Source organism: Globicephala melas, chromosome 14, assembly GCF_963455315.2.
Source record: "Globicephala melas chromosome 14, mGloMel1.2, whole genome shotgun sequence".
NCBI lineage: Eukaryota > Metazoa > Chordata > Mammalia > Artiodactyla > Delphinidae > Globicephala > Globicephala melas.
In genome coordinates this window covers 83,236,645-83,261,776 of record NC_083327.1, presented here as the reverse complement: position 1 = coordinate 83,261,776, position 25,132 = coordinate 83,236,645, and the positions used below count along the sequence as shown (strand labels likewise).

At 38.5% G+C, this 25,132-nt stretch overlaps 1 protein-coding gene across 2 annotated transcripts in view; it reads right to left on the bottom strand.

Annotated features, from left to right (window-relative positions):
- Positions 1–25,132, bottom strand: part of PACRG (parkin coregulated) — a 515,450-nt gene that overhangs the window by 191,936 nt on the left and 298,382 nt on the right. Inside the window, exon 4 of one of the 2 annotated variants that reach the window (XM_030853001.2) lies at positions 19,433–19,582. The exons of the other annotated variant lie outside the window; for it this stretch is intronic. Within the exon in view, the coding sequence (XP_030708861.1) occupies positions 19,433–19,582 (150 nt within the window). The remainder of the gene's footprint in view (positions 1–19,432; positions 19,583–25,132) is intronic. 2 annotated transcript variants of the gene reach the window in all.

The following is a 25,132-nucleotide window of genomic DNA, read 5'->3' as shown; positions in this document are numbered from 1 at the left end:
CCTGGAGAACAAGGAAGAATTCACTGTATTAGACAAGGTTTAATACTAATGCCCTGAACTAGAGCAGTGGCAGTGGGGGTGGCTGGTAATAGGGGGGCAGAAATACAGTTGCAAATGAGAAAGTAATAAAATTGCTAAGTGACTGTACTTTGGAGTGCAAGGGAAACAAAATATTGAAAGATTATTCCATTTGTTTTTTAAAAGAAATTGCCTGGTAGAGAAATCTTACATATAATCACAGATTTTCTTTGACAATGTGAAACATGTCCCTGAATCCAGCTTGCTGGGCTGTCCAATAAAAATGCTTTTAACCCAAAACAATCAAGGTGTCAGCATGTTTGTTGAAGTGTTGACCCAGTGCTCTGCCATACTGATATTTTGCTTTCAGGCCAAAACAGCGATCTAAGTTTCATCCTGAGGAGACAACAGACTTACATGTATTGAATTGTATGGACAGCTTTGACCTCAAACAGTATCACTTATACCAATGCTAAAACTCAGGTAACAGAGGACTATTCACAATGATAGATGTTTTCACATTTTGAGGGACACAAGATTACTAATAATAGTATACTTTGAAATGCAAACTTGTGTAAGAAGAAACAACCAAACTTCAAACAATGTATTAGGATTTTGGAGAAATTGATAGAAAACAGGAGAAACAAAGAGATAAAGCACAGCAAATAAATGTTGTATTGAAATGTCAACATGAGAAAGTAATTAATACTGCATCTTAATATATTTGGAATATGACAAAGTAAAAGTATACCTTGTTCAAACTCAATAAAAACAGGTACACAAGAAGAAATTATACCAAGAAACCTGTGAAAGCCATGAAATAAAGAGGGGCCTGGATACAAGGAGAGCATCTGAGTGAGAACTACATAGTCGAATGAAGACCAAAGTGGAAAAGTTATAGGAAGGAAGGTTTTGCTTAAATATAGGAAAACATTTTTTCAGTTAAGCTGTTCAAAAATATTAGTTGCACTATGATGCTGTGAGACCACATGATTCAGGGGGTTTAAGCAGAGGTCAGATGGCCACTTGTTGAAGGGTGTTCTATTTGGAGACCCACCATAGATGAAACAAGGCCCTTCTGATACAGTCAAGGAGCCTTTTGTCTGTCATCTTCATTACATTTTGCGGCCTTTATTTTCAATGCACCCCTTCTTTATATCTCCAGTTAAAACCGACGGCTCTATCGATATTCTTTCTGTACGTTTTCAGTGTTTTTCCATTTCTCATCATATTTGTTTTAGATTTTCCAAACAATGAGAATCCTTCTGATTTTAGATTTTAATCTCCCTATCTACTAAAATTTCTTCTGTGCTTCTAATCATATTCATTGTTCTCTTTCTTTTCTCTCTTTCTTTCTCTCAGAATAACTGCATATTTAAGCTCAAGATCTAGCAAGCCATAATTTATAGGGAATGACTTTCTCCTTGATCATCATTAGCAACTCATCTTCCCCGAACTTATAAAAGTGAAGCTAGGGTTTTTTCCTCACTCCAAGATACAATTAATTCACATCTTTCAATGGACAAATCTTATAAATTCTTCTTTCTAAAGTGCATTTCTTGCAATTGTCTTGAATCGTCTCAAGTTAAGTCTTGCTGACGATGAGGACTTCTGTGCAGAAACTAACACTGTCAGCAAAATTGTCTTTCTACACAAAGAACAAACTACTGCACATGAAGAACTGTACACTTCAGAATAAAATTTCTCACTTTTAAAAGCTACCCATATTATCATGTCCAAGTGGTACTTTAGGTTGGATTTATAAATTCAGCAAAGTGTATGCATGCTGTATTAACTACTATAAAAGAGCTTTAATAAATATATAATATATGATATAAAATTTTTGATTATATATATGTTATATATCTGGTGAAGTCTTTTATAAATTATATCCACATAAAAAATTTCATCCTATTGCATAAATAATGAATTTGAGTCTAGTTTTTGTCTAAGATCAATGTCACTTGATATATAAAAAAATAAATCATAGGAAATAACTAGTATTGAATGCTACTTTTTTTTCATTTAGTATCAAGAATGAAAAAACAGTCTTCGGAACAAGCTGCAAGTTTAAGAGTGTTACTAGTTGAACATGGCTGGTTTAAACACTGGAAGATGAAATCAATATATTGGAATGACTTGTCTAACACGCTGTAATAAGATACCTTTTTAGGTGCAGTTGAAATACTGAGTATTCCTGAAATGGAGAAAACTATAGAAGTTATCACTTTTTGTTCCTCTTCCCATTTGAATAATGCTCTCTCGGTGCCTTTTACTGACTGACAGTGTGCAAATTACTTAATCCCTCTGCCTTCATTTCCTTATCACTTAAATTAGATTAAGGATACTTTCTTCCTCCTGGGTTTGTGTAGATTAAATGAGATGATTCATTAAAAGTGTTTAACCCAGTATCTGGCATATTGCCGTAGAAACATTAGCTAACTATTAGCTATTGCTAACAGTTAAGTAATACAAAAAACTTGGGACAAATTAATAAATAATCTCACTAAAAAAATAAAAAATAGGAATATCTACTCTAAAAATATAATTGGCTGGGCTTCCCTGGTGGCGCAGTGGTTGGGAGTCTGCCTGCCGATGCGGGGGACGCGGGTTCGTGCCCTGGTCTGGGAGGATCCCACGTGCCGCGGAGCGGCTGGGCCCGTGAGCCATGGCCGCTGAGCCTGCGCGTCCGGAGCCTGTGCTCCGCGGCGGGAGGGGCCACGGCAGTGAGAGGCCCGCGTACGGCAAAAAATAAAATAAAATAAAATAAAAATATAATTGGCAGAACAGTTCCGTGAGACATATTAATGAAAGACATAGTTTAGACAAGTAATCAATTCTAAGAATGCATCAATTTTTAAGAGAAGAGATTACTAAGTTTCCATGATTGATTTGACAAAGATCACAGGATCATGTCACAACATTGCATATTAATTCATGGCCTTGATAACAGAATTCTAAAAAAGTTTATATTCCTGGTGTAAAACACTTCAAACAGCATACCCTCTATAGAACATTCCATTTTTTCAATGACTCAGTGTTGAACCACTTCACCTGAACATAGCATTTATAGATTTAACTGTATCAATGGCCACTTTTTTTTTTTTTTTTTTGCGGTACGCGGGCCTCTTACTGTTGTGGCCTCTCCCGTTGCGGAGCACAGGCTCCGGACGCGCAGGCTCAGCGGCCATGGCTCACGGGCCCAGCCGCTCCGCGGCATGTGGGATCTTCCCGGACCGGGGCACGAACCCGTGTCCCCTGTATCGGCAGGCGGACTCTCAACTACTGCGCCACCAGGGAAGCCCAATGACCACTTTTTAAAACTTTTCGAACTTTAAGCACTTTTTTTAGATTTTAGTTGAACATCTTTTGAACATCTTTTGAGCCATGTTTTGGCTCAAAACATCTTTTGAGCCAAACAAATCAAGCCATTGTAGCTTCAAAAGGAATAGCTAAATGCTAATAATTTTAATTGCATAATTTCAGAGTCAATTTTATATTATACTTGCCAAGGATTTTCAACCAAGAAATATAACAGTAATTACCTTAGAATTTGTCTTCCAATTACAATCTAAGGGTGTTAAATCTTCAAATGTGTTAGATTGTATCTCACAAGTTTTTATAATGGAAATTCTTGCATTACAAAGCTATCGTTTAACACAGGCATGCTTGGTAGATTATGCGTTGGGCATGGAAATTTTTTATTTGAGAAACTTAGCTATATCAATACTAAAATCATTTTTATTCTAAATGATTATTACCCTGGAATGGTTTTATTTGGAATGAATTATGCTTTCTTTTTAAAATATGGGAAACTAAGAGAAATTTAATAATGCAATCAATTTTCTAGTAAAAGTAGGCAGAAAATTCTAAGAAAAAGTAGGCTAGTTTTCAGAAACAGGGTCATAGAAGTTCTTCTCTGTAACTCAGGGGTAAGGGTAGATAAACGTCACATTTTAGACTACTTCATAGATAGTATAAGAACAGTCGTCCTGTGACTTATTAACAAAATTAGGAGAACACTGTTCTCTGTAATCTACAACTGTGCTGAAATCGAAATATTGATTTGGCCAAATAAATGAAGAATAAATGGCAAGAGCAATTTTTAATCTCTACTCCTATTGTTATTTGGAAGAATTATTGGGGGGACTATGGGATTAGTTAGGATAAAGAGACTGTGAACTGCTCCATCTAAAACAAGTGGTCTTTTCTTAAAGAATTGTGTTTGAAAAACAAAAACATTCTGCAAATTAAATTTATACTTGCTCTATAACTTATTAAAATTTTTCCAAATCAATGTAATAATCACACGGAAGTCATTATTTTAGCTTTCCCCATCAAGTAATTCTGAAATAAACATCAAACATCACTAGTCAATAAAAAACAATCCAAATTTATCAAGCAAGGAAAATTTATTAAATTATGAGTTTAAAAAATTATTAGGCATCAGCTATATATACAATTTAGTAACTACATCCTTAACCTGTCATGTGAACACTGAATTGTTTTGCTTTGTCTCTAATAATAAATACAGTTAAACTGTTCTTATAATGTCTATTTTTTTCTACTTTCCTAATTTCATTATAACGCTATCATTATTTTGTTCTACTTTCCTTATAAAGAAGACTTAAAGTTCTATTATTTGTTTCGGGTTATAATTTCAAATTTATTGTTCTGAAAAGTAGCTCTTTTTGAGATTAAAAAAATTAAGCTTATTGAAGACTGAAGCCCATAACTGGTTTCACAATGTTAATTTCTCGACTATCAGCATCACGTAGAGAGTATTGTATAGAAATTGAGCTATATCTATTTTCGCATCCATTAATGTACCCCCCAAAATTCCTTTGATTTTAAAAATGCATGTGCATGTCCATGTTCATGCAGATTCCAGTTATATAATTTAGCTATACATTTTTGATGGATGTTACCTTTATAAAGTGCCATGTATTCTAAAGTATAGTCTTTGGTATGGCCTCTTCACCCTCTATCATCTCGGTCCATTCCCAAGAAATGGGTAGATACACTGGCCAAGAAATCATAAGCAGGGAAAAAAGAGATTCTAACCCTCTTAGAAAACAAAATAAACACACTTTGAATCAAACTAATTTAGTTTTGAATCTTGACTGCTTCTGAATGACCTGGGGTGAAGCACTAAAATACTTCCATTGTTTGTAAACTGGTCTTAATACTTGCTTTATATGCTGGTTGTGAAGCTTAGGTTAGATGAGGTACAGGAAAACCCCAAAGAGAGAGGATTGGGGTGTGGTGTTCATTCCATGCATGATAGTTTATTTTTCATGTTCAAGATAGCTGATGCCTCACTTTGCAAGTCGAATTAGACTCAATGTATTTAATTAAGTCACTTTTTAAAAATTTTTACATTTCTGATTCAGGATGCTAATAGTGCATCATAGTTTAATTGGAAACACATTTTCTTTCTCAAGGAGGCATAAAATATAAAATATTTTTAACACTTGATTACATCTTGGATTTAATGAAATATGGTAAAGTGCTTCCACATATTTTTTGAAATGTACTCTAGGGAGTAACTTTCTTCTAGAAAGACCTGGTCCTCAAGGTGATTATACTATGTATATGCTTTAATCAATAATTGTGAGAAGGAATGCCACTGGATTAAAAATACATATTTGAACTCCTTCTGGCAAAAAGAGTGAAGTTACATTAGAGGGTTAGTTAATACTCTATGTTTGATGATGCTTTTAATCAGGTGAAATTGCTGCTAGTTTTCTGTGTTCAGAGTTTTTCTCAAGCTATTATTGATCACTACTCCACAATAGAAACTGATGATATGAAAACATTTTTGCTTTATAATGCATATGAATTTGTGGGGAAGATTAGCAACAGCTGCTTTGATCTGACGGCATATAATAATTGTTAAAGTGGATCAATGAAATGTCAATTTATTTCAGTACATTAATAAAAGAAATCTGTTGATCAGAACTGCCTCAGAACCCCTATTTCTGGCAAAGCAGTTTACATTTTCAGAGTATCTGGCACTCAGGTTTGGAAGTAGGATCTTTTGATTTCTGAGGTCTTGGCTGTGACTCATTTCTGTCATATGACCTTAGGCAAATCATTTGATCCAGTTCTTAGCTTCTTCATCTGTAAAGCAACTATAGCAATTCTAAAAACAATACTTCCCTGTCCTTTCTATTGCTGGCCTTTGGAAATTTTAGGTATGTTGATGGAATTACTCAGGAAATGAAATATACTGTCAGTGACAAGGAACATAAGGTAGGAGAGAGAACACCATTGGCTAACGGACTAATTGGCTGCAGATGCTGTTCTTTTATCAGTGGCTAATCTTTTGAAAGGCAGGTTGAACTTCTTGACTTTATTCTCCACTTATATATGAATCATCAAATCCTTAGATAATGTGATTCAACTCTGAGATAACAATAAAACCTTTAAACTCTGTGTCTTGTCACACCCATTCCAAGTTTTGCACATCTGCAGTCTTCTCTGAGTTTTTCATGGGAGTGTAGAGCTGTGCTACCTTTGCAAAGATTTTAAGAAATAGGTTCATTTTGTGTCCTCTTGAACATATACTTCAAGGTTCCAGTCATGGCCATCTGGACATCAACTTTTGGGTAACTTCATCCAAAGACACAATTCTAAAGATGTCCCCCATGATTCCTGTCCTCTTGTTATTCAATCAAACACTAGTCTAGGTACTGTACGGCTGTTAGAGACTTTGTAGATGGTCTTAAAATAGGGAGATTATCCAAGATTATCTGTGTGGGCCCTATGTAATCACATGAGCCCTTAAAAGCAGCTGAGATGTGGCAGGGGGGAGTCAGAGAGATTAGAAGTATGAAAAGGATTTGAGCTGCTGCCATTGCTGTCTTCAAAGATGAAGGGGGCCGTGAACCAGGGAAGGTGGGCAGCCTCTAAAAGTTGAGAGCTACCCAATGTTGATAGCCAGCCTGGACATGGGGATTTCAGTCCTACACCCACCTGGAACTGATTTATGCCTGGAAGTAAGATTCTTCTCCAGAATCTCTATAATGAATGCAGGGTAGCTGACACCTTGATTTCAGCCTTATTAGATTTTTACCATATTACCTAGTCAAGCCCATTGGACTTCTGATCTACAGAACTGTGACGTAGGCAAATGGGCGTTGTCTAAGCAGCTAAATTTGTGGTGGTTTGTTATGGTGGCAAGAGTAAATGAATACACTATCCATCCATCCAGCCATCCATCCACCCAATCCAACTACTTAGCAAATATTTATTGAGCTAAGAATGGCCAGGATCTTCTCTTGAGCTGATGATAAAGCAGTGACACAGAGATAAAAAGTTCTTGTCTTCATGGAATTTATGTTCAAGTAACAATACCCAGATATTCAAAAAGACCCTAGAGCTCCTAGCTCATTGCTGTTTGACCCCATAGGCCTATTTGATTAGAACAAGACTACACCTATCAGGCATTCCTGATGATGGAGAATGTACCAGATGAAGTATTGTCCACCATGGCCTAAGTCATATGCATTTAGATGGACTCTCAAATCTAGTTGGTTGGTAGTTTCAAGACAATCTCAGATGCTCTTTGCTTGAGTTTATAAACACAATACACATATCATAATGTAGTTCTTAGCAAAGGTTTATCAGAAATTATATATAATGGAGCTCCTAGCAAAGATTCAGCAAAAATTGGTCATAGAAATTCTAAGAGACAGCTGATTAACAATATCTGGTGACTATGGTTAACAGCACTGTCTTGTGTTTTTGAAAGTTGCTAACACTATAGATCTTAAAAGTTCTCATCACAAGGAAAACAAATTTGTAACTATATGAGATGATGGATGTTAACTAAATTTAATGTGGTAATTATTTCACAATATATACATATATCAAATCAATTTTGTGTACCTTAAACTTATACAATTATATGTCAATTACATGTCAATAAAACTGAAAATCAAAACAAAACAAATCACATTAGTTGAAGGTTGTCCACAGTGGGAGTTTCTTCTTATGATCTCCCCAGGAATGGATATGTGTAGCTAGGACTAAGGAAGCTGATTCCCCCATTCTTCTACAAGACGATAATGGTAATGGTGGTAAATCTGAACCTTTATTACATAGCTCACTATTTCATTTGCTCAGAAAATGCATTAAGTCTAAGCAGCACTCTTCTTCCCATTGAAGAGTCTCAACAAGTCTACCATCAAATCTAGGATTTTACTTTTCTAAATTTGTGCCCTCACCTCAGGGCCAAGTTACTAAAGAGTGCAGAAGAAGGGGAGGGTGTATGGTCATAAGGAACCTCAAGTTTGCTTTTTTCTGAGGGTGGAAACCTCCTTCGCTCCTTGGGTCTCCCGTGGAGGTAAGCATTGATTCAGGGACACGGGGTACCGCTGCAAAGGAGTTTGATGCGTTTGGTAAGTGGAATATAGCTGCATGGCAGCACACTTTCAATCTTCTAAGGATTTTTAGGAGGTTTTGCTGTGCTGGCACATAGTAAACACTTGATTTTTTTTTTCAATGAATCAATGAATGATGTACTATGTTGTCCTCCCTTTGGCATCCTCCAAATAACTAGTAAAAACCACATTGTTCTCTATGGCTTTGGAGTTAGCCTAATGAACTTGTCTTTCTGGAGGTAGTGAGACCAGCCTTAAGGGGAGATCAAGAAGGCCCAGTGTACCATGGCAAGCAACGGAGACAGCTCAGCAGGTGTGTAAGAAAGGTGGACATGTGAGCAGGTTTTAAAAGGCTTGTCATCACACTCTTCCCCCTCATTCCACTGCTGCTTAAAATCCTCACAGAAACTTTCAGACGTTTTAGTTGGTCATCACAAAAATATAAATATTGCCCTGCTTCCCTCTGAATATCATCATTCTATATTCACAGATCATAAGGAACATGGAAAGGATAACACATATTCTTCTTCTAGACAGACCTACGTCTCAGCCACCTGGTTAGATGGTTATTTATGATATTTATAACAAATCAACCTACTCACACAAGCACAGATAATAATCAATGATTTGTGTTACAAGACCTACGAACTCCTCAAAACCCTTTAAGTGTATAAATAAATACCCAACTTTCTTGGAGGTAAAAACAAAGCTTGAAATAGTGGGAAAATTACTGGGCAATAATCCTGTTATTATGGCCCAATTACTGCTTTTAAATTTTAACTATTATATCATTAATTTGCTTTTTAGTTTGTGATAAAGATAACTTCAAGGCTCAAGAGATAAATTTTAAGAAAAAAATATAGGGCTCATTTGGGGGAAGTAAAGGCAGGATTGTAATAGGTATGCAAAATCTAAAAGTCATTGAAAGGAAAGTCATTTTTTGTTCATTGCTATCTCAAAATGGATATAAATAGGCTCACAAAAAGCTCATATTAAAGTATTGTGTTTTAGGGAAAAGAAAGTAAACTAATCCTGGAAGGAGCCAAAGAGAACTTACTCATAACAACACTGCCATCATTACTTTTTTCTTTATACTTGGAACATTAATTCAAGATATGCATGACAATATAATACAGAAAGCAGGCAAACAAAGAAATATCAATAATATTTGCAGTTTTTCTAAGGAAATATGTCTACTGTATTTTTCAATTCCTCCTTCATTGATGGTTAAGCTTATGTTGAGCTAGATACATTTCTTCCCGTCAATGTGAAAAGTATAGATTTTTGAGGAGGACAATAAAAATGGAAAGCTGATGTCATACTAAGTGGAAAATGCCTCCTACAGTTTTGTGTTTGGCTCAAGTAAACGGAAGCCAGTGTAGTGTGGGGTTGAGACGGAAACTGTGGGAACATGGGGTGTGAGGCCAGCACTTCAGCAGCCGCGGGACTGAGGGCTTTCAGAGGACCAGTTCCACAACCGGACAGATCAGGCTTTTAAAGAGAGACACGTAGTGAGAAGACAGCGAGATTCCTCTAAAGGGCACTGTCGCTGTGCTCTGGGCCAACCCCACCCTGCCGGAGGTGCCATCTGGAGAGCCCTGGGTGCTCTAAGGCGACACGAGAAGACCCGGGTCTTCCTCACAGTTGAGAAGATGATGGAGCCCGCGAAGCAGGACTGGAGGGCATGGGCTCCAGAATTTCCAGCGCGCAGTGTGAGTGAGCGTGTTTTCCCTATGGGAGGGAGCGCTGGTGCCGGGTCATCTCCCTGCTGGATGACACGGCTTCCGGGGCGGGGGGGGGGGGGGGGCGGGACCCTGAGCACTGGAAGCGGAGGTGAATGCAGGAAATCCGGTGGCGGAGGGAGGAATCACAAGTGAACATCCAGAAGAGAGAGTCACGTCCGGGGCGGGGAGAACCAGACCAGGACCGCGTGAGTCAGCAGGAGCTTCTGCTCTCCTCGCAGCCCGCCTCCCCCACCCTGACCGTCCAGGGCAACGTACAGGGCAGGAAAAGAGAGGTGAAGCCACTCCACCCCCTTGTCCCACTGCCAGCGTCCAGCCTGAATCAGATCCGATCTGGGAGAGGGGAGAACACTTGAGGGTAGATCAAGTTTAGAGTTCTGATCAATCTGTTAAAGAAGGGATTCTAAGCACTGGAATTGTGTGTGTGACTCAAAATACCTGAGGATCCCATGCGTGAGTGGAACCACGAAGGCCCCTGCTAAGTTTTATGCAGTGTCAGGGCAAGGCTCCCCCACTGAATAAACCTCATTTTTTGGTCTCCAACCCCCTTTTAAACTTGCCTTTTAATTGTGTCATGAATAGCGACTATTCAATACAACAATTACACTGGTGACATTCTTATTTTCTCTGCAACGTCCACAGAGAGACCTCTAAAAAGTCATTTACGGGTGCTCCTGAAAGATTTGCATATAAAGGAAAATGAGAATGAGACCTTAATTATCAGCAAATCCACAATAGGTGATATTTTAGGTGATTTTAAAAGTACAAATTATGATCCGGCTGAATATAGGAGCCTCCTTAAATTACAGCTTTAGAAATCACTATATGCTTTCTTGGTCAGATTAAGTAAAACTTTCTGTTGCATAAACAGAAAAGAACACTTTTCTCTTGGGCTAATATCCACATTTGGGGCCCACCTTGAGCCTTTAAATACAGTAAAGCATATTATAGACTTCTGGAGGCATATCTCAAAAGCCTTGGCTGAGCTGGTGGAAATCTCCTATTCAGAAACGTGCCAGTTTCCAGTGAGCAGTGACGATGCCAGTGGCCTAGGACTGGGAACCAGCCGGGATCAAATCACTTTGTGGATCCTCTGCGGAGTACCTCAGAGGGGGTGCGAGGGGTGACAAAACACACACTGCAAACATAGCTTGGCAGACAGATTAAGAAATGGCCAGTTGTCCCCACTCTCTCCCTGCATCTGCCCCAGCCCACCCCGGGCTAGTTGAGGCGATAAACCCAGGAAATAAGATCTACCCAGCATGAGAGATTTCGGAAAGACCTACAGAAGAGGACTCCATTCTACAAATCAGAGGGGTATCAGGGGAGGTTGCTGGGAGGACGTGATGTTTGGGTTTGCTTCTGGTGCTGTTTCCTGAGAGTCTTTGGACTGGTTTTAGGTTGGTCCCTCAAGGTCAAGAATCAGGGTGTAGGCCATGTGACCCATTCCAGCTAGCAGGTCAATCCTTTCTTTCCATTATGAAATTGATTTTTTTATGATTAACTATGCAAATTCGATCCATCAAACTTGCCTCTGGTCCGGAACTATCAAGATGTGCCTGGGAGGTGAATTTGTCTGCAATTCGGAGTGCTTCTGACAGTCTGATCCCTTTAGGTGAAGTTACACATGGTGGGAGCAGTGGTAAAACCAGAATGATGTAGCAAATGCAAGTGAACCTGGGACGCCCAGGATGAAACCTGAACACTAAGATTTGGAAAGATTCATAAAAAGAAACTGCAAATATAAAAGCAATTTAGAAACTGAAAGCAGTGTCTGTCTTGGAAAGAGGCTGGGTTTTCAATAGTACATCAGGGCAGGCAATTCTTCGTAAACTTCTGGTTTACCAAGGTAAAGCCGTTTGATTAGGTAAATACTTCTGCCCTCTTCTGAAATGAATTAGGAAATCCAAAGAAGGAACTAAAACTATCTTCCAGGGGAGGGAGAGCGGAACAGTAAAAGTTTATCTCTGATGGAATATTTCTGCAAGTCGGAACTATTAGCATCTAGAAAACAATGCATTGTATTTCTGGCTGCTGACACATTAAAAAAAATGGATTCTTGAACGTTTATTTTGCATCTAATCACCTTACTAAATTATCATATTAATTCTAATAGATGCCACTTAACTTTCTTTGAAGGAACACAAAACTACATACATATAGTTTTCTCCACAACCTCGTGATGCAGGTGACAGACTTGTAACACCTGCTAATCTGTAAAGCAATTTCACTCACATTTCATCATCTATTCCCCTTACCCTCATGCTGCCCACACTCCTACAAAATGATCTCCTGCAGTTCTCTGCGGGTCAATGAGCAGTTTTTCATCTACAACTTGCTTTTCAAAGGAAGGAGATTAAGGTGCAGAGTAGTTATGTAACCAGTCCAAGGTCATAAACCCTGAGCCAGGATTCAAACTCAAGCAACCCTGACACAGAAACTTTGCTCTTAAACACTCTCCCATCTCTTGTTTTTCCACACATTGTCCCACCGGTCCTGGTTCACAAGCTGAACCCCTATTTATTGATCCAAACCCCATTCAGGTACAGAGTGGCCTGACCCTCTTGCCCAGCTGGTTGGGCAGGGACAGGCGCAGGCAATGCAGTCTGCCACCCTGAGTGGGTGCCTGGGGTCCTCTGGAAGGTGGGTGGCAGCATGCCCCCGGGAGTCTGGGATATCCTGGGCAGCGCCCAGAGCCGCGAAAGCATTCGCTCACCTCTCTTTGTCAGTTTGCAACATTACCGAAGGAAAAAAAAATCTCCTGCTATCCCCTCTACTCCAAACTTACCTAGATCCCTTTCCTTTCTTAACTGAACACCCCCTTCCTGATGAAGGGAAAAGGAAGAGAATTTTTCCTTGTTATTAAAAGGGGGAGTTCTCATCAGGTTTTGTGCAGCCAGTCCTTGTTCAGTGATGGAGATGTGAGGGAATGGATGGCACGCGAAACCTCCAACTTTACTCATCAAGTATGGGGCCGCACCTCCACAAGCCCTGGGAGAGAGTTACATGGTCTGTCCCAAGTTGAATAGCATCCCCCCCCCCCGGCAAATTGAAGCCCTTTCTGGAGCCTCCAAATGTGCCTTATTTGGAAATGGGGTCATTGCCGATGTAATTAGTAAAGTTAAGATGAGGTCGTGCTGGAGTAGGGCGGGCACCTAATCCAAACCTGACAAGGACAAGTATCTTAATAGAAGAGAAGAGACACAAAGACAGACACACAGGGGAGAATGTCATGTGGAGATGGAGGCAGCCAGTGAAGTGACGCACCTACAAGCCAAGGAGCGCTGGACCCACCAGAAGCTGGGAGAAAGGTGGAGAACGGATTCTTCCTTAAAGACTGGAGAGCACGGCCCTGCTGACAACTTGGTTTTGGACTTCTGGCCTTCAGAACTGTGAGACAGTACATTTCTGTTGTTTAAGCTGCCCAGTTTGTGGTAATTTATTACAGTGGCCCTAGGAAACTAATAAACAGCCTTCAGAACTAGATTCTGATTCCCTTGGTCATCATCCTACCAGGTCATGTGTTTCTAGATATAGATAGACAACTCTGAGAATAACTTTTCCTCTGGGTAGATGCAATCATGAGGGTCTACAGAGAAGAGCGGATAGAGGCAATTTAAAGTAGGCACCTGACCCCAACATAATGGTAAGATTTCACAGTAGCAAGATGGTCATTTTATGGGCTGACCACATATAAGGTGCATCAAATGAGGTCACAGAAGCCTTGGCTTTTCCCAGGACCATCTGTCCCTTGGGGCTGCTCTCTTGGATTACTGCAGAGCCATCAGTGTTTACAGGTACATGGTCTACCATCTCCATTCCCTAAGATTTTCAAGGCTCTGAAACCTCTGCTTATAAAGAATGCTTGGAAGAAGGGACATTGAACTTGGAGAAGTGAAGACTGCAGGGGTAGGAAAGCTTTATATCATTTTTGGGGGGCCTGTTATTTGGAAAAGGGACTAGATATTATTCTGTGTGGTTTAGACTAGAGAGAAGCCAGATAGAAATATTTGGCGTATATTTCATTCACTGTAGGAAGTGATTTTCTCTTTGGATGTAGGACGGGCTACCTCATGAAATAGTGAGGCTCTTTAGGACAAGACTGAACAAATAAGTGTTGGTCATGCAGACTGGGATAGTGAATAAATTCCACACAAACACATATTAAGCACCTAATTCTTCTCAGTGTGCTACACTCCTCACAGAAAAAAGAAATCCCAACACATCTGGACTATGAAACCAATAGGCTGATATTTAGTAAATGTGGAGAGAGGTACAGATCAAAGGGCACCTACATGGATCTGCCAGCTTGGTTAGGATCCTAGGACTCTTTTCAGACCAACTAGTTATATCTGAGTGGAAGAAGAGTTCAGAAGAGATTAGATAGATACATGATCATTCCAAATCTAACTTTCAGGAATGCTGGAGTAGTATTCTAATACTTTCCTCAATAAACTTAGGACTTTCAAAGACTTTCAAATCTAATAAGCCTAATGATTCCAAAGGAGCTTTGAAGCAAATTTCTAAATCATACTAAAAATTGTATAGCATTCCATGGGGGAATAAACCTTAATTTCAAAATTAAATTAAAAGCTCTGTGAAATAAACTTTATACAAGTCAATTATAAGACATAAGAACTAAAGACATTTTTGGTGAATAATCAGCTCTTAAAAGCTCATCAGCAGTTTAAAGGACCATGAAAATAGGTACCACAGAACTCAAAAAAATATCTAAAGAGGGTCTGAAACAGGTTGACTGAGAATTCTTAGGCTCTCCCTAGAAGTTGTTTTAAAAGACTATCAGTAGAAAACAGTTGGTTCTATTTTTTAGAAACTACTTAAATTTCAGGACGAAAGACCTGGCACAAACTTTCCAAAATGTTTTGCAAATTTAATGCATTCTCATTTCCTGTGTCATTTAATGTGTCTGAATTTGAATTGGAAATTTTAAATCTCTTTTCATGGACTTCTATTAGTCTATGGCATACATCTTAGAGTATCCTAGATAAATCAAAGACTATTTGATTTCACACACTTGGGAACATGTTATTTCATTATTACATTTACTTTGCATATTCTGTGACATAAAGTTAATGTACTCTTAGAGCTGCTGATACTTGGAGTCTCTGAACTATATCCCTTAGAGGTTGTTTTAGGACTGCTGGTGCAATTAGAAACAAAAGTACCAAAATAAGGATTGCCTCCAAAACACACGGTTGTTGGATAGCCTTAATCTGCTGGCAGAGCCCCATATTTTAGCTGTAAATGTTTTAATGCCATTTATTGGCTCAAGCTTCTCAAATGCAATACACTGCATCATTAATTTTGTAGTTTCATCTCAGAAAGCTATAAATTGAGCATTCCTATTGTCTTAATTTTCTGTAACCTTTAATAACATTTGTGAAAGAACACAGGATAGAAGAAATTGTTGTTATAGAAACTCTTCTTTCTCTTTCACCCCACAGCAGTCACTGGAAAGACAGCATGTCTTAGATATCCAAACTTCACTGTTTAGAATGAAAGGAAACAAGTTCAAGCTTAGATACTAGCTTGGATCTTCCAAAGAGGGCCCTGATCCTGGTTTGTCACACTCAGCTTCTCTTCTTAAGATAATGACCTTCCCCCAAACCGCACTCACACGTTTCAGCTTGCCAGGAAGGGATGGATTTGAAAACCAGTTATCCTTGAATGAATCCCATTGTCCTTAATTTATCTGGCCACCCACCTGGCATTTGGTAGTCAGAGGCAAGGTGAGTCCTTGGAAGCAAAGGGACTATAGCCGCTGGGGAAACCAGGAGGTCATGCCTCACTCACAGGCTCACAGAAGTGACCAGGGGATACAATACATTAAATCACCTCTTCAAGCTGCTATATACTAATTTATACAGTATTGCTATATTTGTATATAATATCATACAGGGATAACATTGTATGTGTATATAATGTTGTATGATAATAATGACTATCTCATTTAATATTCAGTCAAGGCCAGGCCCCACATGAAGGGGTGTACATTATCTCAAATTGTTTTGCCAACGTTATGAAAAAGACGTTACTATAAATATTTTGTGCAGATGAAGAAATTTAAGTTCAGAGAAGTCACATGATTTGCCTAAGGTCACATCTCTTCTGCTCCCAAATATTACTCTTTATTCCACATTGCAATTCACTGATTTGTCTGTTGTTGTTTTAACTATAGCCTAATTAAAACCTGTGAAAGTATGTTATTTATAAATAGAAATACAAAGCCACTCTTTCTCCTAGACCAGGACTGATCTTGTGGGGCTGGAAGTAAGTTTCATTACCTGTAGAAGTGTGGATGGGGACACCGGTTGGTGCTACCAGTGTCATGTGCTCCCCCCGGTCTACCTATTTCCCACTGGTCCCCTGGGAAGACTGCTGACATGGCTGTGCGTTCGCTAGCTACTCAGCCCCTCTGATCATTTCAGAGAAAGTCCAGCTGACATTAAAATAGGACAGAAATTGCAAAAAGGAGCAGGCAGCAAAATTATGCTCAAGCTTGTGCTTCGAGGGAACATTAACGGAAGGATAAGGTCATTATATTTGAAGGAATATTCTCTCTTTCATTCTTTTGGTCATTTATATTGGGTCTTACTCTCAAAAATATTTCGTTGTGGGACTGGAAAAATAGATCTTTGAATATGAATTTAACAAGACATTGATTACATGAAGGTAGGGAAAAAGGAAACAGAATATGAAATTGTTCTCAGATACATTGAAATTAAGGATGAAATATTTTTTCTAATGCTACATGCTGTACATTTCTAATTTATTTTTAATTGTAACTAAATACATCTGTTACTAAAGACACCTGCTTAAATAAAAATGTATATATGGTTCTGTGAATATGAATAAAGTATAATCATAAAGCAAGGTTTATTAAAATACTATTAAAGCTAAATTATTTTTAGACTGAAAATAGTATTGTATTTGGAAATCCTGTGATAAGCTTCTACTGGTAGAACTGGATCTGTGGTAACAGCCACTCTGAAGAATAGTTTTAAGTTTTAGAGCTAGAATGCTCCAATTTTGTAAGATGACCCTCTGGAAATACAGCAAACTGCATTCTGGCATTGTACTGACAGGTTTCTAAGATAAGTAGAAAATGAAGCTGAAGCTAATAGTTTTTCCGCTCAAATGTCAGAAAGATATTAACCAGAAAAATAGTTGAATGTAGAATTCCTGGAAATGTTAGGAAATGTTAGAAACGTTCCAAAATAATCAGCTAGGTGTGGGACCAATTAAGCCCATGATGTAAACTGTAAATAAACAGGGGATGCATTCCTAAACTCAGTCACTGCTTTTGTGAAGCACAGGAACATTTTTAAGTTAAAGAATTAAATAAGTAGTATAATGAGGAATATGTAGAAACCAATTGTTTTTGTTTAACAGTCTAGAGCTCCCAAGAGATTTATCTGTCTTAGTGGCAGCTGTGCTTATTCTTCTTTACAGGGTTCCTTGAGGATGAGGGAGATTCTAATCATCTTTTGAATATCACTGTCTTTCTTATTTTATACAAAGATACAAAATGTTGCTTAGATTTAAATTCCGGATCCCATTGTAGGACAAGGAGAGCATTAACGCGCGTGGCGTCCCCCTACTCCTACTCAAGCAAGGGAGGGGGATGCTGGCACTCATCTTCCATGAGAGGCAAGTACAGAAGCAAATGTTTATGGAGGGGAAGAGTTACAGAGAGGCAACTTTTGCAGCTAAAAAATGGAAATAGTAATAGGACATACATCATAGGTTTCTGTGAGGACTATTGAGGAAACATTTGTGAATCACACACTTCAAAAGTGTTAACTATAACTGAGACTTCTGGGGGTGAGCGTTCCCTGATTCTTCCATTTCTGTCTTTATCTCTAGCATTCCTGTCTTTATATCTATCTCTTATTTGATGCCACTCTGCAGTAAAAATATGAATTATGAATCAAGAATATTTAAGCAAGTATTTTCCACAAAGTAGAAATGCTGTTACTAAAACTTTCAGTTTAGATTGTAAAAGACTGAATTACTAACACCCAGTTTTTACTTTCCTGAAAGAGTGACCATCTCATCTAAATGACATTAACTCTGTAGTGTTTAGATATTTTTGAATGGATATCAATTCATTCCATTATGAGCATTATTAAGCTCCCATAACCCCAGTTGAAGTCCTTTTTACTAAAAATGTTTAATATTAAACATATAGGGAGGCCCTACTCCTGAAAGACAGCTAAAGACTCTGATGATCCCATGATTTCCTGAATAGTCTGCCTGATTAGGGAGACTTTTAATAGCAATTTAGGAAATATATGAAAAATAATGATTCCAGAAACAGGACTTCTTTGTGATTGAAGCTGTCATATGTTCAGTTTTTAGTTTGATTTTTTCTTGTCTGTACAATAAGCAGATCATGTTGCAAAATTTTCATGCACTGTTCCACTAAATTACTAACTTACTTACATGGCTGTCAGAAATTAACTTCAAATGTTGGCTTACACCGTGCATATAAGAAGTATGGAACTTCAAAGTTAGCAGCATAAAAGAAAATTAGATTCACATCATTTCAAGAGGTACAAAAGGAAAATCACAGTGTCAATGAACAGAGGTACATCCACTGCCTGCCAGGAGGTCACCACAACTTGCTAATACCCTTGGGTGAAGCAGATTCACTTCAGTGCATCAGTGCTTTCCAAACCTTATAGAATACTACTTTAACAAATAAATATATCAGCACATACATATTTAATCAGCATGCACCATCAGCTAAGTAACTACGAATCATCTATTTTTCTTTTTTTTAAATAGAAATAGAACTTATATTAAAACTCTCCAAATCGCCTGTACCAGATTTTAATAATATTGCTTTAAAAATTCCTCTTAAATTAATTATAAAAACTGACTGTAATTTTAACAGGAAATACCTAAAGGTAGAATTACCATCAAGAGAAAGGACAAACTCAAAACCTACTAACGTATTCAGAAGACCATTTAAAAAAAACTTTACAATTTAATTATGGGAAGATTATAGAACTGTTTCAGTGCCTCTGTACTGAGTAAGTAAGCTGTACATGTGAGGAGTAATAAATAAATGAAATTGTTAATTTTACTCTTTCCCTAGGGAGTGGCAGAAGAGGTAGGAGTTATGCTGTGTAGATCTCCGAATGGATCTTGCTTTATATGCAATAATAAATCCTAAGCGTGTTGCTAATTAACTCTACCTCAAACCACTCCCTTTCTTAGTGCTTAAAAGACATTTTTACTTCTGGGATATTAGCTCACCATTCATATTCTTAAAGATGTTGAGGATGGGGAGGATTTGACGGTAATAGGGCACCAAAGCTTCACCCACCATCTCAGCGGACACAACCAGATGCTGTAGGACTTTGAGAGTGACGCAGATGACCTGTCGGTTTCGGAGGTTCAAGGCATCTATACAGTAGGAAAAGGAACAAGCCAAAAATAGAAAGCATTCATTTCTACAATGTTAAGGGAAGTCGTCTCGTAGACCACTTAATTAAACTGTACTCTACTGGGGATCACCAATGGGATGAGCCTGGCTTATTACAGCTTTGAATGATGCACTGTTAACGCTATAAACAGGATCATGTTTGTGCATTATTTGTTCTCCCGACTTGCACTGATTCCTCATCAATCCTAAGAGGCTGGTGATGGACAAGTAGCATGAAAGGTAAAAGATCAGTTCGTGTTGCTAAAGGACCCCGGGGAGGCTGACAACACACAATTTTTTTTTTTTTTTTTTTTGCGGTACACGGGCCTCTCACTGTTGTGGCCTCTCCCATTGCGGAGCACAGGCCCCGGACGCGCAGGCTCAGCGGCCATGGCTCACGGGCCCAGCCGCTCCGCGGCATGTGGGATCTTCCCGGACCGGGGCACGAACCCGTGTCCCCTGCATCGGCAGGCGGACTCTCAACCGCTGCGCCACCAGGGAAGCCCAACACATAACTTTTTATGCAACAATCCCTTTCAGTTAGCAATCCATGCTATGCTTAAAACTGTTGCCACGAAAAAACATTTTTTGGGGAAGAAGAGACTGGTTATGCTGTGTATGAGTAGAAACTATAGACTGGTTACAAACATCGAGAACATTGTTGGTAGAAGTGACCATAAAGTGACTATAATTAGACTCTCAAGAAAGTAGGGAAGAAAAGCAAACATTTTTAACGTTCAGAACTTTAGAAGGAATTAACTGTATATAACTAAGATACCAAAGGCATGCAAAATGTTTTTAAAGAACAATTCTGAATGCACAGTAACAAGCTGTACTGCAGAGATACAACAGGAGACAGCAAGTGACCTGGTGTCCCCCAAGTGCAGGGTCTGGAAACCTGCTCCAGTGGGGATGCAGCGGCCCAGGGACAAGGACACGGATAACTGGCTGTATAAACACAGCCAACTCCCCCACACTTTCTTGGTCCTTAACCATGGGAACCTATTATTTACTTTCTAAAATGGCCAAAATTTCTATGATTTAAATAGAAAAGCCATAAGAAGCATCTATTACAGAAGGTCAAAGGTGGTGACTGATAAATTGCAATGCCCGAGACTACTTCAGGACAAAGTCAGAGGCTCTTATTTGTAATATTCTACCTTCTAAAGAAAAACTTGACTATGACTTTAAAGCATGTGCCATTTACGGAGGGACAAAAGGAACCAGTCCATCCAAAGGAATGACACCATGGTCACTGTACTTGTGAGGCAGTCCTAACATTGTTCTTGAACTCCAGCTCACATTTCCAGTAGCCTGTGTCTTGCGATCACCTCAAATTCAGTTTGTTCCAAAGATAAGTTTCCCCCATAAACTTTACCTTTTACCTATTTACCCCATATTTAGTATTGGATACCCCAGGTATCCAGGCTCAAAATCTGTTTCTCATCCCTTGCATTCTTCATGTTGCGAAGTCATCTTATACTGTTTTTGAAGTAGCTCTTGAATTTGTGCCCTCCTCCCATCCTCACCTCTACCCTTCTAGTCCCGGGGCTCCACCCTCACCACCTCTCCCCTGGTCCTGGGGCTCCATCCTCACCTCCACTCCTCTGGTCCTGGAGCTCTATTCTCACCACCTCCCCCTTGGTCCTGGGTCTCCATCCTCACCACCTCTCCTCTGGTCCTGGGTCTCCAACCTCACCACCTCTCCTCTGGTCCTGGGTCTCCATCCTCACCACCTCTCCTCTGGTCCTGGGTCTCCATCCTCACCACCTCTCCTCTGATTCCGGCCCTTAGAACTCCTCTACTGGAGAAATGCCATACCTTCCTAACCCACCTGCCTTCTTTCTGTCTTTCTCCACTCCCTCAACCTGTCTTTTCACACTGCTGCTGGATTCACCTTCTTAGAACGTATTTGATAATTTCTCTACCTGCTCAGAGAGTTCAGAGTCTCCCCCACACCATTTCCTACAGAATAAAGTACAAACTAGCCAGGTACAAGGGTGACACTTAAGGTAAGTGTGAACCAAACTAAATTCTCAATTGAAAATACAAGAATATAAGGTATCATTTAGTGGTTTCACAGCTATTCTCTTTGGAATCACTAGGAAGTGTTTAAAACTAAAGTGTGGTCAGCTTCATCCCCTCCAGCAAAAAAATGGGGGTTGAGGTATGAAAACACCTCAGGGCAACCCCACAACTTCTGGTCCAGTTCAGACTACATTCCTGTTTGGTTTGAAAGCAAACACAAATACAATGAATAGAGAAGCCTCAGCTTCAACGCAAGGAACCAAGTTAAATATAACTATGGAATTTGATTGCATGATAGCTCATTATTACAGCATTTAGACACACTGCAGACCATACCATATATTTTGAGAAATAACTAAAAATAGAATGCTGTAATTTAGCCTAAAAGCTGTAGCAATGAGATGCTCAAGAGCAGAGCTTCAGAGAACCACGGGAAGTTGGAGAGGGAGAAGGTCAGGTAGAGTGTTTTGTAGTGGTAGTGGGGGTCCTTTCTTCTGGTCTTATCCAAGCTAAAATTGTTTTGTCTTTTTAGGAAGCCAGAGGTTATTGATCCCTGCTTTACTGACGCAACTTCGTTTGACAGAAGAGAACTGGGAGCCTGCAGAAATATCATTCTGAGTATTATGGGCAGTGGACATTCTTTCAAAACATCTACCAATGAAGCTCAACATGTTTAGGGTTTGGTACTGCACAGATCTGTGTGATGGTTCATATACTAGTAGCTAACATGTATTGGGCACCTCTATCTGCCAGGAATTAAACTGAGCACTTTACATATATTAGTTTACTTCATCCTCGTTCACCAAATATTTATTGAGAATGCATTATGCACCAGTTATTGTTTTAAGAATTGGAGATATAGAAGTGAACAAGACAGTTATAGTACTCAGCCCCTTGGGGCTTACAATATAGTATGGAAGAAGATATTGAACAAATACTACAAGTGTGTTGAGATTTCATAAGAAGGATATGGTATTTAAACAGCAAATCCAAAAGGCATTCAGCCCAGCGTACAAAGCAGGGAAGGCTCCCAGACACAGGTAAGGACCTAAGGGACGAGTAGATGTTATTAGGATGAAGGAGAGGGAACAGCATGCTAGATTGCCCCCTCTTGGATAAAGGACTTCTTTTATAAGGTCTACTCCAGCTCATAGGGATAAAATTCTACTTAGCAGTGTGAGAACAAAGCCCAAGACAGCAAAGAAGCAGTCTTCCAAATGCTTTTATCATTGTGTATGTGTTTTCCTTGGGATCATTCAGAAATGGTGGGAAGAAGGATGTGAGTATGTGTAGATGTACATAAAAGGAGAGTGAGGCATAGTACTTTTCCCCAAGCTAAAAGATCCCTAGGTCCTGTCTTGTCTTATCAGCCAAATAGAACCAGATGTGTAAAATCCTGGGTTTCTGCCTTTTCTTACTATTCGTCCCTCTATCCCACCCCACTTCTTAAAAAGGACTCACAGCCACATCCAGCTAAATGTTTTATAAACTGCTTAGTCAGGAAAGATTAGACATCGAAACAGAATTACATGAGTTTGTTGTTTTAATTTTTTATATATTAAAATAAATAAAATTGAGTGTATATAATTTCATTCCATTTTGTGGTTTTTTTTTTTTTTTCAAGAAAGCCTTTCTGTTGACACTATAAAGTCACAAGTAGGAGAACCTATTGAAAGTATTAGAAGAGATAGCTATCTGAGCATGTATAGAGCCCATCTGGTGACTGCAGAAAAGATATTGGTGGCTGTAGCACCTACTGAATGCTGGCTTGTCAAGTGCCCTCTTTTAGAGTATATATGCCAAAGCTTGCAATAAAACAGGCTAAGATATGCTCATCTACTACCAATGTTAGAGAAGAGTCTTGCCATATAGAATACATTAAGGAGTAAACCTTTTTATATATATGAGTAATAATAACATCGAACTTTTGTTGATTAGGTTTATCCCTGTACATATGGCTAATTGATTGCCTGGGGATAAATTAATAATCTCGCTCACCATGGATAGTAATAATAGCTATTAAGAAATAATTATTTTATCTCATCGCAACACTGATTGAATTAACATGATTGTGAAAAATGTTATTGAAATGACAAAGACTGACAAGTAAAATGCTTCAACTGTTACTCTTAATGACATCTAAAATGGAACCCTGAGGCATCCTAAATGACCAGGGACTGGCTCTAAAACTTCTGCAGTAGCTGTGAAATAGAGCCATGGTATGCACTAGAAAAGCCCCTTAACTTCATCTTAGAGGGATTTTTTTTATATTGCCCATTTCCACTTCAGTTCCTCAGTTCTATTTTTGTTCCTCATTCTTAGGGAATTAAGATATACCATTAAGTTGGAAGTATTTTTGTTCTTACTGTCCCAGTAGAACTAAATAAAAAAGAGGTTTTTTTTTGTTTTGAAACAAAGTTCTTTTCTTTTGAAAAAGTATGTTAACAGATATAAAGAGAATATGATTCTATAGCTGAAAGAGAAGAAATGTGTTTATTCTTGTGTTGATGGGCCTGAAAGCAATTGTCAAGATTTAAGTGAGGACTCTGAACTCAAGATTTAAGGTTTTGAAAAGGGTCTAACATGAGAAATCTACTGACATTATAGATCAACCAGGGGAACCTTTATATTCAGAAAATTAGATTTCTATTGTATTGCTTACTGCTTTCAAGTATAATCAACAAGATAGAGGTTCCAGATGTATAGAAATTGTTGAAGAATAAGGAAAAAATAATTTAAAGTCAAAGTAGTAAAACATTCATCTTAGATGGTTGTAAGTTACATGTATGATTTTCTCAAGCATAAATTCCATTATTGCTATGATTTTTTGCAAAGTGAGAACATTTTCTATTAGATTATGATTCACTACTGTGGAATCAGGAATAGATGGAAATATTTCTACTTCTTTTAAAATTGGATGCACCAAACAGAACGTAAAAGCAAACAATAAATTCTAAAAAATATTTTTGACATATGGTATACATGTTAATATCCTTGATACACAAATAGTACCACAAAAGATTGAAACTGCTAATTTAAAAAATGGGCATATAATATAAATAGACAATACACAAATTAATAAATACAAGTGAACAATTTCTATTGTAGAGTTTTCAACTTCATTGATAATCAAATGAAATGAAACACTACTCTATAATTTTGAATATCATATTAACAAAAAGTTTTTGAAAATTTAATACTCAGTATGGAAACAGGTCTGGGAAAAGAGGCACTCTCCTAGGTACCATATTGTAAACCACCACAATCGTTCTATAGCAACATGCATGCAACACTTGACCCAGCAATTTTACTTCTGGGCATTTAGTCAAAGGAAGTATGCAGCTGTGCAGAAAGAGTTATAGGATAGGATGTAGCAATAGTATTACTTATAATTAGAAACCATCTAAATGTTCCCCCAAACACTGGCTTATTTAAGTAAAATCTGGTATACCTATACAATGGAAAATTATAGCTATTAAAGTCATATAATAGAAAATATTTTT